General features: G+C 34.5%; 1 protein-coding gene across 7 annotated transcripts in view; it reads left to right on the forward strand.

Moving 5' to 3' along the window:
- The window catches only part of mapk10 (mitogen-activated protein kinase 10), a 76,257-nt gene that overhangs the window by 57,546 nt on the left and 5,967 nt on the right, over nt 1-12,744 (forward strand). For 4 of the 7 annotated variants that reach the window (XM_067375272.1, XM_067375278.1, XM_067375274.1 and 1 more), the window contains exons 8-11: nt 2,575-2,699; nt 4,906-4,929; nt 8,348-8,411; nt 9,079-9,156. In XM_067375272.1, coding sequence (XP_067231373.1) covers nt 2,575-2,699; nt 4,906-4,929; nt 8,348-8,411; nt 9,079-9,156 — 291 coding nt within the window. Of the gene's footprint in view, nt 1-94; nt 278-2,574; nt 2,700-4,905; nt 4,930-8,347; nt 8,412-9,078; nt 9,185-12,744 lie in introns of all 7 variants that reach the window. The other 3 variants (XM_067375280.1, XM_067375279.1, XM_067375273.1) reach the window with 3 other exon arrangements.

Here is a 12,744-nt window from a genome sequence, read left to right on the forward strand (position 1 = left end):
AGTGAAATATTATGCTTTATGTAACGCATAAGCAACCTGAAGGGTGAGGAGTGTATATGTAGGTGTTTTTTTCCATGACTCCACCCACATTCAGACATCGACCAATGGAATAAGGTTATAGAGCAGCTCGGCACACCCTCTCCTGAGTTCATGAAGAAACTGCAGCCGACGGTGCGTAACTATGTGGAGAACAGGCCAAAATATGCTGGCCTGACCTTCCCCAAACTCTTCCCTGATTGCCTCTTCCCTGCAGACTCGGAGCACAACAAACTCAAAGGTAAGTAAGAATTTGTGCACATAAAATTTACTTTTACTTTAAAATATATATATATATATATATATATATATATATATATATATATATATATATATATATATATATATATATCAAAAATACACTAGAATACTTAAATAAATAGTCAAATGAGGTGAACACTGATATTTCTGTTAGACTCATCTCTCTTTGTATTTGTATGTGTGTTATTTTAATGGTTTGCCTGCAAGAATCAGGCAGCAATTTCCTTCCCATTTGCAAAATTGAGAGACGTTTCATGAAATGTTATCAGAGCTTCTGTTGTTCTTCAGGGGATAACAGAGGAGAATCATGAGCTTTTGATATGGAAATTGCATGGTGGAGTTTATTCCTGGTAAACAGACATCACAGGCCGATGCTGAATTTTCTACAGTTTGGGAAACAAAGAAGGATATAAGGCACTGCTGTGCTGATTAGACTCTTGTGTATTTGTGATTGTAAATTGTGTGGGTGAGACTAACGGATATGAGTGTGATTCTGAAGCTGCCGTTAGGGACAGCAGCTAAAGGCTCGGTCTGTCACAGTGTGATGGAGGAGAGGGTTCAACACATACTTAATTCCAGGGCTTGTGGAAACATTGCACTGCACATTTTTGATGACTCACTGATTCAACTCATCAGCCTGTTAGTTGAGGCTCCGTGAACTGTTCTGGGTGTGTGAGATAAGGAAAACATCCAATATGGGCTGTGCTGTGAACCAAAAGTCCAAAAATAGGAGCCACCTTATTTATTTTATTTTATTTTATTATTTATTTATTTTATTTTATTTCTATATTTTATTTTATTATTACATTTTAATATTTTATTTAATATTTTATTTTATTTATTTTATAATTTTGTCATTTTGTATTGTCATTTTGTTTTATTTTGTAAAATGACATGACCTAAAATAACATGAAATAAAAAAATGATAAAATAATAAAATATAATATAATAAAATATAAAATAAAATATAACATAATAGAATATAAAACAAAATATATAAGATATAATAAAATATAAAAATAAACTAAAATAAATAAAATACATAAAATGAAACAAACGCAAACTGAAATCACAAAAAGGCAAAATATTAATGCACAAAATGTAACAAACTAAAACAAAATGACGACAAAATGACGATATTAAATTTTGTTCCTTTTGTACATTAACTTTTTGTCTATTTGTGATTTCAGTTTGCGTTTCAGGTTCATTTTATGTTTTTTATTTATTTTAGTTTATTTTTTATATTTTATTATATCTTATATATTTTATTTTATATTTTATTATATTTTATATTTTATTATATCTTATTTTATTTTATCATTTTGTAATTTTATGTAATGTCATTTTATGTCTTGTCATGTTATTTTATGTCATGTCATTTTATATCGCCATTTTGTCGTCATTGTTTTATTTCTTTAAATTTTGTTCCTTTTGTGCTTTAACATTTTGTCTGTTTGATTTCAGTTTGAGTTTCAGTTTCATTTTATGCATTATTTTATTTTATATTTATTTATTTATTTTATTTTGTTATGGTATTTCATTATATTTTTGTTCCATTTCATGTATTTTATTTTATTATGTTACTCTATTTTGTCATTTTATTTTTGTTCAGTTTGACTTTTTTGCCTCTTTCTGTTTCTGTTTGCATTTCAGTTTTACTTTATAGTCTGCAAAAACTTAGTCAATATAAATGTAAAGTTTTTGTCATGTTAATAAAACATTTACATGACAAATTGAGATTGAAAGGCAGAGAGGGGGAGTGAGTCACAGAGAGTGAGAGTCAGCCATACGGATCTGCAGAAGCCAGTGTCGGCCATTTTGAAGTGGTCCAGCTGGTGGCAGAGAGAAGGGAGAGATGGGATGATGCTGTGAGAGGAGAGAGAAAGGGTCTGACTTTACCCAGCTATTTATAGAGCAAGAAAGTGAGGGAATCAGAGAGCGTACAGAGGTGGAGAGGAAGAGAGGGAAGGAAAGGTGAGAGCTTGAGGAAAGAAGAGCAGGAAAAGAGAGTGTGGTGTTTTCAGTGCCCTTGCCAAGGAACAAACAGAAATAGAGGATAAAATATAAAGATTGTGGTGTCTATTTTGTGAGGTGTTTGCACTGCATTCCTCAAACATCTGAAATCAACAATAACTATGTTTACTTGCTTAATACATTTCTCAGCTCTAATGCTATGCTATATATAACATTAGCTTTATAAAAATGATACACTTCTGTCAAATGCCCTCATTTTAATGATGTGAACATTTCTAAGCTCAGTTGTCATGTGTTTTACAGCTAGTCAGGCCAGAGACCTGCTGTCTAAGATGTTGATCATTGATCCTGCTAAGCGGATATCAGTGGACGAGGCCCTGCAGCACCCCTACATCAATGTGTGGTACGACCCGGCCGAGGTGGAGGCAGTGAGTGTAGCTCTCCCTAATTCTCTCAGCACTATCGATTAGTGCGCCTGGGGCCATCTGTCACCTGTTTATTTGGATTTGGCAGCCTCTCAGCTGTGTCCACACTACTGCTAGCTAATTAAAGACTGGCCACAGCTTTTATATACTCAGGCCTGTGCTAAAGTTTGGCCATATTCAGGATTTTGATTCATTCAGTCATGGTTGGACCACTGTGACCAGTCATGATATCCTCCATCACTCACAACTGATTGGATAGGACTGAAATTTGTATTTATTTTTTAAAATTATTTTATTGTTTATTGTTATACTATGCACAACACTATAAATAGGTACAAATCGATATGATATATGGTAAGACATATTCAGTCTAAATTTTCAGGACAAAGAAAATGTATGAAACGATTTTAAAATGAAACACTGAAGAATGTTTTTTTTTCTTGAATTTATTCAGATAATAAATTTAATTTATTTTCATTCACTCACACACTTTACTCATTCTTTCATTCACTGACATTAATTTGTTCACTAATTCACTCATTCATGCGTCCACTCATTCATTTGTTCACTCATTCATTCATTTTAATTCACTTTTACTCATTCACTTACTTTCAATGATTCTTTTATTCACTCATTCATTCATTCACTCTTTCATTCATTCATTGATTTTCATTCACTCACACTCATTTACTCATTAATTTACTCATTTACTCATCCATCCAAACATTCATTCATTTTCATTCATTCACTGACTCATTAATTCATTCACTCATTCATTCATTCACTCACTCACTCATTCATTTTCATTCACTCACACTCATTTACTCATTCACTTACTCATTTACTCATACATCCAAACATTCATTCATTAATTCATTCACTGACTCATTAATTCATTCACTAATTAATTCACTCATTCATTGTCATCCATTCATTTTCATTCATTCATTCATTCATTCACTGACTCATTAATTCATTCACAAATTCATTCACTCATTCATTGTCATCCATTCATTTTTATTCATCCTCTCATTCATTCATTCATTTTCATTCACTCACACTCATTTACTCATTCATCCAAACATTCATTCATTTTCATTCATTCACTGACTCATTAATTCATTCACTAATAAATTCACTCATTCATTCACGCACTTTTTTATTCATTCATTCATTCACTCATTCATTCACTCATTATTGAATTTAATAATTCCTTTACTCACCCACTTATTCACTCATTCATTCACATTATTATATATTTTTTTATTATTTATAAAATATTATAAATTAAACTCACTACATTAGGTTACACCAACAAAAATATTTTAATAAATGCATGCATGTACGAAATATCAAGAAATATCATGATTTTTACGTTTTTATTTATTTATTTATTTAAAAAAAAAAGACATTTAATAATGGATTGATTTAATTTTATTGATTTATTTTAATGTTTTAATTGTTTTTGTGTGCTGAAAAATGTATTCAGGCTAAAACAATGTAATTTTAGTCAAATAATCAGTAATATTGATCATCATTTGGATGCTTTGATGAAAATTATATTATATTATATTATATTATATTATATTATATTATATTATATTATATTATATTATATTATATTATATTATTTATACAGATCATACAGATCCTCACTCAGTAGTTTTAGATTATTAGCTAGGTTTACCATGTTGCATTTGTTCAGTTTGTAAATGTTGATGGTTGATTCTGGGGACCTTCATCAGTTTGAGAGGACACAAGAAAGGAGTAAAAATAACAGAAGGTTGTCCTGTTCTTTGATGAAGATTTCTAAACATTCAATAAGCATTTGACTGATTCTATTCACACGTCCCCTTTTGACAAACAGCCTATTCTTGTCTAAAGTGCGCTTCTGAACTGTTTCAAAGGGGTTTCAATGATGCAGCGAGTCTGGTTTTCTTGTTTTAGAGAGTGCAGAACACATAGTAAAAGCTAAAGAGACAAATTTTTAATGAAATACTAGCTCACATTTATTCTGTATAGCTGTTAGCAGATGCCATTTTATGTGAACATACATTTTCTGTTGATCAAACTATGAAAGGAAAATACTACTATGGTAGCACTATGATAGAAAATCTGACATAGTTTGTTTTAATAACCCATGAAGCATCGTTATGATTAGTGTGATTCTTTTCTCCTTCTCTCTGGTGTTTCTCTTTCTCTGATGAAGGCCAGGAATCAGCAGATATCTATGGTAAATAAAGACCATTCCACACCTAGGAAATCTCCTCATCTCAAATCACTCACACACCGATCTCTTTGTAACAAACATTGATGCCTAGAACGCAAAAACAGGAAAAAAAAAAATTGCAGTGTGTAGGGTGTGAATATCTGTGTGTATTTGTGTGTGTCTGTATTGTGTACTAATCTTGTAGAATGCAGCAAAGAGATAATGAATTTAGAATAGAATAGAATAGAATAGAATAGAATAGAATAGAATAGAATAGAATAGAATAGAATGTCAAATAACCTTCCCACAATTCTGGTTGGTGGTCAAATGCAAGACTCTAGATCCATAAATATTGGTAAATCATGATCAAACGTTAATTATTAAATTTTACAATGATGTATAACAATATGACATAATTAAGTACAACCAGTTAACAAATGCCTCCCAATCACACTGAACAAACAGAACTCACTTTTAGAGTATATCTACACTAATCTGGATGCATTTGAAATTGGTGTTTTCATTTCAAAACGCTCTCCGTCCAAAAGTTTCTTGTCCACACTGAAATGTCGGAAAACACTTAAATCATTCAACTGCACATGCTTAAAATGTAATAAAAGCTTACTGAGATGATACCAAGAGACCAGACATAAAAAAGTTGTCACGCTATTCTTCTGGCGCAAACATTTTATTAGCAAAATATCTCACACCGCTGTCAATCATGACATTACAACCCATTTTTATACCATTAAATAACTAACTAAAACCAAACTTGTTGGAAAACGAACACTTGAACATATGTGAATGAGGACTACCTAAAATGACAGAAGCCATCTTTGGGGAAAAAAAATGTGTAAAGTGTAATTGGATTTTTAGTCTGGCTCACATCCTATTCGATTACATGGAGAGGGCGGGGTCTATAACCTATACTGCAGCCAGCCACCAGGGGGCGATTGAAATGTTTTGGCTTCACTTTATAGGATGAGTGCAGCACACTTGGTATAAACATGTGTTGGGCAATTTTTAAATTTTTTTCCCCCGATTTATTCTAATTTAAAGTTTTGCCATGATTTGCCTCGAGAAATTGTGGTTTTAAATAAAAATGTTAGCAAACATTACCATTTGACTAGACATGTTGACAATTCAGCAATGATAACAGTTAAAGGGATAGTTCATCCAAAAATGAAAATTTTGTCATCGTTTACTCACCCTCAAGTTGTTCCAAACCTGTATAAATTTCTTTGGTCTGTTGAACACAAATAAAGATATTTCGAAGAAAGTTTGTAACTAGGCTGCTTTGGGGCATCACTGACTACCATAGTAGAAAAAAAAAAAAAAAAAAATACTATGGAAGTCAATGGTGCCCCAAAACAGTTCAGTTTCCCACATTCTTCAAAATATCTTCCTTTGTGTTCAACAGAACAAAGAAATTTGTACAGGTTTGGAACAACCTGGGGTGAGTAAATTTTAATTTTTGGGTGAACTATCCCTTTAAGACAAGAAAATGATCCGACAACATGATGGTTCGCCTGATTAACCGTTCTCGTGTGACGCTCTATGAACATAGAACACATCGCTAGTCTTAAGCGGCTGTTCACTCAGAAATGCGTTAAAAAAAAAAGAGACGTGGGCAGTGGAATGGGGAAAAAAGTTATTAGATGTGAGTTAAACTTTTTTTTTTTTTTACTTGAGCTCCATGTTTTTAGAATGCCATTTCATAGGTGAGATCCTGCAAAAGACGCAAGACACGAGTGCAACAGCCAAAAAACAATTGGAAAAATAGCACAGTGGAATGCAAAAACCTGTAAAGAACTACTACTGTATGTTTGATATTTCATGTTTGCATGATGGTGACAGGCTGAAAACTGTTCTTTTCTGTTTTTACAAAGCATTTGCTGTTAATAATAGTAGATAAGTTGCCTTTATATGTCATGCATGTTTTTTTTATAAGATTGTTAATAAAGAGAATGTTACTTTTTTAAGTTGACTAGTTAAACATTAAAAAAATCGAAATCGTGAATCGGTCAATCGTTCTGATTTTTTTTTTTTTTTGCCATATCACCGAGCCCTAGTATAAACAAATCTATCGTACAATATGCGTCACATGACTAAACGTGTCATTGTTTTCAAATTCCTCTGTTTTCACAGTCCACACTACAACACGAAAACAGCATTTTCAAATTGATCCATTTGGGAGAGCATCTTCAAAAAGCTCAGTTTTCACAGGACAAATGCCATCTCAGTGTGGATGGAAGGCCAAAACAGAGAAAAAGATGCATTTTTTTTTATGTATCTGGATTAGTGTAGACCTAGCCTTAGAAATATTTACTTAGTGTAAAGGCATTAAAATAACTGGTAACACTTTATTTTACAGTGTCGAAGTTACACGTTACTACATGTACTTACAATAGTAATGTGACTATGTAGCTACGGCACTGTAAAATAAAGTGTAACCAAATAACTCACCTGTGGGTTTTGTGAAATAAATATAAAACTAATACACTGTAAATTAATTATGCAGGTTATTTTGTGTTGAGGAACCTCGTTTTCCCATAATGATCCTTTCACTGCCATTTAATCACTCTCTTTCTCTTTGTATCTTTATATCTTTCTTCGACTCTCTGGCTTGTCGCAAAACCTAGTGAGCTGCCTACCTAGACAGCATTTTTGGCATCAACACTGGAGCATTTGAAATGAATCACATGTGGATGCCCCAAAAAATGCTCAGTTTGAACATTTAAATGCCTGAAAATGCTGCTGAGGATAGATTTGATCGTCAATGTATCCATGAAGCCCCAAAATGCAGTCTAGTTAGGCTGCTCACTAGGTTCTGAAACACAGCCTCTCTCATGTCTCTGTCTTGATCCTAAACCTGCAGACTTTTCTCTGATTTTCTGTCTTACTAATGGTGGTGTTTGGTCCTTATTTACTAAGTTCTTACTGTTGAACATGTCAGCTGCATGTGCAAATGGTGGTAACACTTTACATTACAGTGTTCATGTTATTTTTCATGCAAAAATTATTAATTACAATAAAGTAATTTAATAGACATGTAATTCACTCAATATATTATAATATGAACACTATAATGTAACATATTAACCCTGATGTTTTAACATTACAAATACTGTTTTCCCTCATACTGTTTTCTGATCAAGATCTATGCAAGATGAACATCATTACATCAAATAAGTGACTTTGCAGGAGCAGATGTGCTATATTTAGACATTATTAAACACTAAATATAAGTACATATACTGCCTGATGAATAAAGCATGAGATTTGATTCTTTTTTAACTGTAAGAATTGAATTGATGAGTTGAATTGTAAGAAGATTGTCTTTATGATTAAAGATGATAAAGCTTAAGACATAAGACACTCAATGTTTATGATAATGTTGGGGTAACGATTAAATGTGTTCCTCTTTCTCTCTCTGTCTCAGCCTCCTCCACAGATCTATGATAAGCAGCTAGATGAGAGGGAACACTCGATTGATGAATGGAAAGGTAGGCTTACATATGGAGCTCTCTGCATGTAGTCAAGTCAAGTCACCCTTATTTATATAGCGCTTTCTACAATGCAGATTGTGTCAAAGCAGCTTTACATTGATAATTGGTATATCATTTTTCCTTTTAAAGAATAGTGTCAATGCAGGCAGATCAAAAGCACTGTTGAATAAATGTCAAGGATACTGTTGAATATCAAATGTCAAGTCAAATTAAATTAGGGCTGCACGATTAATCGTATTTTATCACGATAACGATATCTGCTTCTCTCGATTGATTTTAAATAAACGTCACGATATTGGCCCGCTCTATGAAAATGAACATTATTTGGAAATATTGGAAGTAATATTAGGAATTTCGCTGTTTTATCTTTTGAAGTTCCTAAAGATAAAACAGCGAAATTCCTAATATTACTTCCAATATTTCCAAATGTAGACATGCACACGGTTGTTTTTTAATCATGGCCGCCACTTGTTTTTATACTGAGCCAATTAGTTTCTATCCTAGAATAGGAACTAGGATAATAATCTACAAGTAATTGTTCATTTTTTTTCCTTGTCTTGTTTTTTGTTGGTTTCTTATAAACCAAGTGTGATTTTGAGCTCATTAGCTCTAAACGTGTTCATTTCTCTCTCTTTTTCTCCACCTGTGTTTCTCTCTGGCTCAGAGCTCATTTATAAAGAGGTGATGAACTTCGAGGAGAGAACAAAGAATGGTGTGGTGAAGGGACAGCCCTCTCCCTCAGGTACTCTCTGTGCATAAGCTATGCTTCTGTAAGTCAATTTAAAGTGATTTCAGCTGTTTATGAGAAACCCTCCCATTGTGACTGCTCCATTTGTCCCTGTCCCCCTCTCATCTCGTCCGTGTGACTCAAATAAAACACATCTTGAGTGTGATTATGTGCTAGTTTTTCATTATGTTGGTAATCTGTAATTTTGACAATGTTGTCTGTTGTAGTCTTTGCTGACATTAATAAAAGGTGCTGTAAGCGATTTCAGCCACTACCGCTATTCTTTGACTTGAACAAATGCTGCGTTCACATCATGTCGTAGTAACCGAGGTGACTACACATGACGTTCTATTCGGAGCTGTTCGCATCCTCGGACTCAGAATTATGCTCTACTATGGCTGTTGAAGTCGAGTTGGAGCGCTCAGAATATTCCCAGTTTACAAGTTGTAATTATAAGTTCTATGAGGATGTGATCGCTTTTTACAAGCCGTAATCTTTTAATTAAGATAATTACGTCATAAAGCCCCGCCCCCAAAGAGATGTCAACTGAAGTGCATGCTGATTGACAGGCAGAGAGTGTTTTTGATTGGCTAAAAAACATGGGCCTCTCCCAGAGTTTTTGGTTGAGACTGTGAATTAGGAGATGTATTACATTTTGTCAGATTGTCGGGAAATTTTATTTGTGGTATACACCAAAAAATCTTACAGCATCTTTAAGAAATCACTTAATAACACTGTATTTAATTTAGCCTATTTTTCACTTGAAGAGTTACAATTGATCCTTTGCTAAGCCCCGCCTTAAAATGTTACTGACTAATCCAGCCCCCCATTTTCTCAGGCAAGCTTCATCTCGTTTACAGTTCGTACATAATTATGCAAATCGATTTTTGTCAAGCACATTTTATCAATTCCAAGCCACATCAATCTTAATAATTACTATTAATTTTGTATATAATCATTTATAAGTTATATATATAAGTATTAAAGAGGGCTGGAAGTGAAAAACAGACTTATATTCAGATGTGCATAATTATTAAGCAGGTTTTCTTTTATAGATAAGTTGCGCCAAAAAAGAGTTTTATTTCACATGGAAAAGTCAGAATTTAGGGTGCATTCACACTTGTAGATCGGTTCGTTTGGTCCGGACCAAAGAAGAAGAAAAAAAAAACATTTTGTCCTGGTCCGATTAGCGTTCAGATTGGCAATTTTATCACCGAACCAAAATATACCGAACCTAAAGGCATAGGGATACATTCATAACCTGACTGGTCGGATTTTATGACGTATTGCCTATTTTGAGACGGAACTTGCCGAACATCCAAAACAATGCTGTTTGCTGAGGTAAATGTGCTTAAGCTTGATGGTATTTTGGCCTGCTGGGAACTCGTGAAGAGCTTATAAAATGTGCAAAGTAGTCAAAACAGCGGCGGGAATCCCTCCATCACACACACAAATGATCTGCTGCGTGGACGCGCGTCTGATGCCTGTGATGGGCAAACTCGCGACTATGACAAGAAAAAACAACATGCGTGAGGATTCTGTCCTTTTTAGGGTCTCGTCTTCTTGTTTTTGGTTCGTTTACATGTCTTTGGTCCGTGTTGCATTCATATATCATTCGAACCGCACCAGAGTTCGTTTGGAAGCGGACCGAGACCCATCTTTTCAGCGGTCTCGGTCCGCTTGTTTGGTGCGCATCGGCAGCGTTCACATATGTTCAAATGAACCGCACTAACAGAGCAATCGCATCAGGGTTCGTTTTAATCGAACCAAACATGACAAGTGTGAACGCACCCATGAGAAGGATGTATACGGTGGCCGAGAGAGCTCAACGCGCTGCAAATGAAGAAAACATCTTTATCAGTTTGACAACACACGCGCTGCAAACTCCACAACACTTACAAATAGTGAAACGCGCTGCAAATAAAGAAAACATCTTCATCAGTTTGACAACACACGCGCTGCAAACTCCACGTTTTCTTTATTTGCAGCGCGTTTGTCTATTTGTAAGTGTTGTGGAGTTTGCAGCGCGTGTGTTGTCAAACTGATGAAGATGTTTTCTTTATTTGCAGCGCGTTGAGCTCTCTCGGCCACCGTAGATGTAATACTAATGCACTTGCATAATAATTATGCACACACTGTATAATGTAAGTCAATGGAGGATCTGTGAGCTTGGATAAACTTATACACAGTTCTATCAATTGAAAATGTCCACAATATACCACTTTATGAGCATATTTTAAATTCCATTAAGCTTGCTTGGTTAGCAACTATAACCAAGGGGCAGAGCTTAGCAAAGGACACATTTTGTGTTTTTTTTTTTTTTTTTTTTCTCCTTTGGACCATATAAATGCTATATGAATGTAAAAATATCCAATTAATGGTATAATTTTAACAAAAAAAACTAAGCAAATGAATGCTTGAGTTTAAAACATTGCTAAAATGTTAGGAACTGGCCTGGGTTAACTTTTAAAAATGTATGTATATCTGATTGTATATTTGCCACTGTATATGTATACATGTTTCATAATTAAGGCTGGAGTCCATGATGTCTGATATGAAAAACATAGTTCATTCAACACTGAAATATTTCTAGGATTAAGTTCGCATTAAGAATATGCTAATTCACTCAATGAACAGGCATTTTCGTGCAGTTTTGTGGGATGTGGAGTCATCAGCAGCCTGCAGTGTCTCTGTTTGACCTGTAGAGGGCAGCACATGTATGGGTGTTTGCATTGGTGCGGTGTTGCATGTCTGCAGTCCTGCAGCACTGAGAAGGTGACAGACAGTGACACGAGCTGAAGTTCTTCCCGTTCACTGTCATTTCATTCACTTGTTAACATCCGATCATGTCAATGATCTATTGGTTTCTAGCTGCTTATGTTTTGTGATATTGCTGGGATGTTTGAATTCATTTTGCATGAGTTGTCCATCTTTTTCTGGCCTCATTTTCTCTCTCTCTCTCAGTCCGTCTCCCCCTTTGTAATTAAGTGCTTGTGCTGAAGAAAGCAGTCGCAATGCAGCTCCGTATTTCACAGCAGTGTGGGTTAGTGTGTTGAGTCGCGTGTGTAGAAAATCACATATTCAGTTCAATTGTATAGCACTTTTCATGAACACACATTTATGATTTTAAAGAAACTTTACAAATTATGGTTTTACAAATTCCCACATATGTGGTTTATAAGTGTAATTATTGAGTACGTTTTATGAAAAAGTATTATTTGCATTTTTCTGACAGGTACATGGTGGGTTATTTCCAACACGCATTGATCACATGCCTATAAACAAGCTGGAAATCTTTTGACGAATGAGAATTCTTGAAGACTCGTGTTTATAGATGTCCTGCACCTGCAGTGGACTGTTGTTGATGTGGCGTCCTGTACTAAACAGTGATTCAGTGTGTTTGGTTAAAGCCACAGAACTGTACTGGGGTTGAAAATCGATGCTGGATATAAATCCTCATTCCCTTCCTGTTTTATTAAGGGTCTGGGAGTCAGAGATGCTGCGCTTTAAGAAGCTCCATCCTGCAGTATAAACCCGAGATTTATGGTGGTCTCTCTTGGACGCTGGAGGTGTCCTTTGTGGGGGATGACTGGAGGATTCTAT

Source organism: Chanodichthys erythropterus, chromosome 22, assembly GCF_024489055.1.
Source record: "Chanodichthys erythropterus isolate Z2021 chromosome 22, ASM2448905v1, whole genome shotgun sequence".
NCBI classification, from domain to species: Eukaryota; Metazoa; Chordata; class Actinopteri; order Cypriniformes; family Xenocyprididae; genus Chanodichthys; species Chanodichthys erythropterus.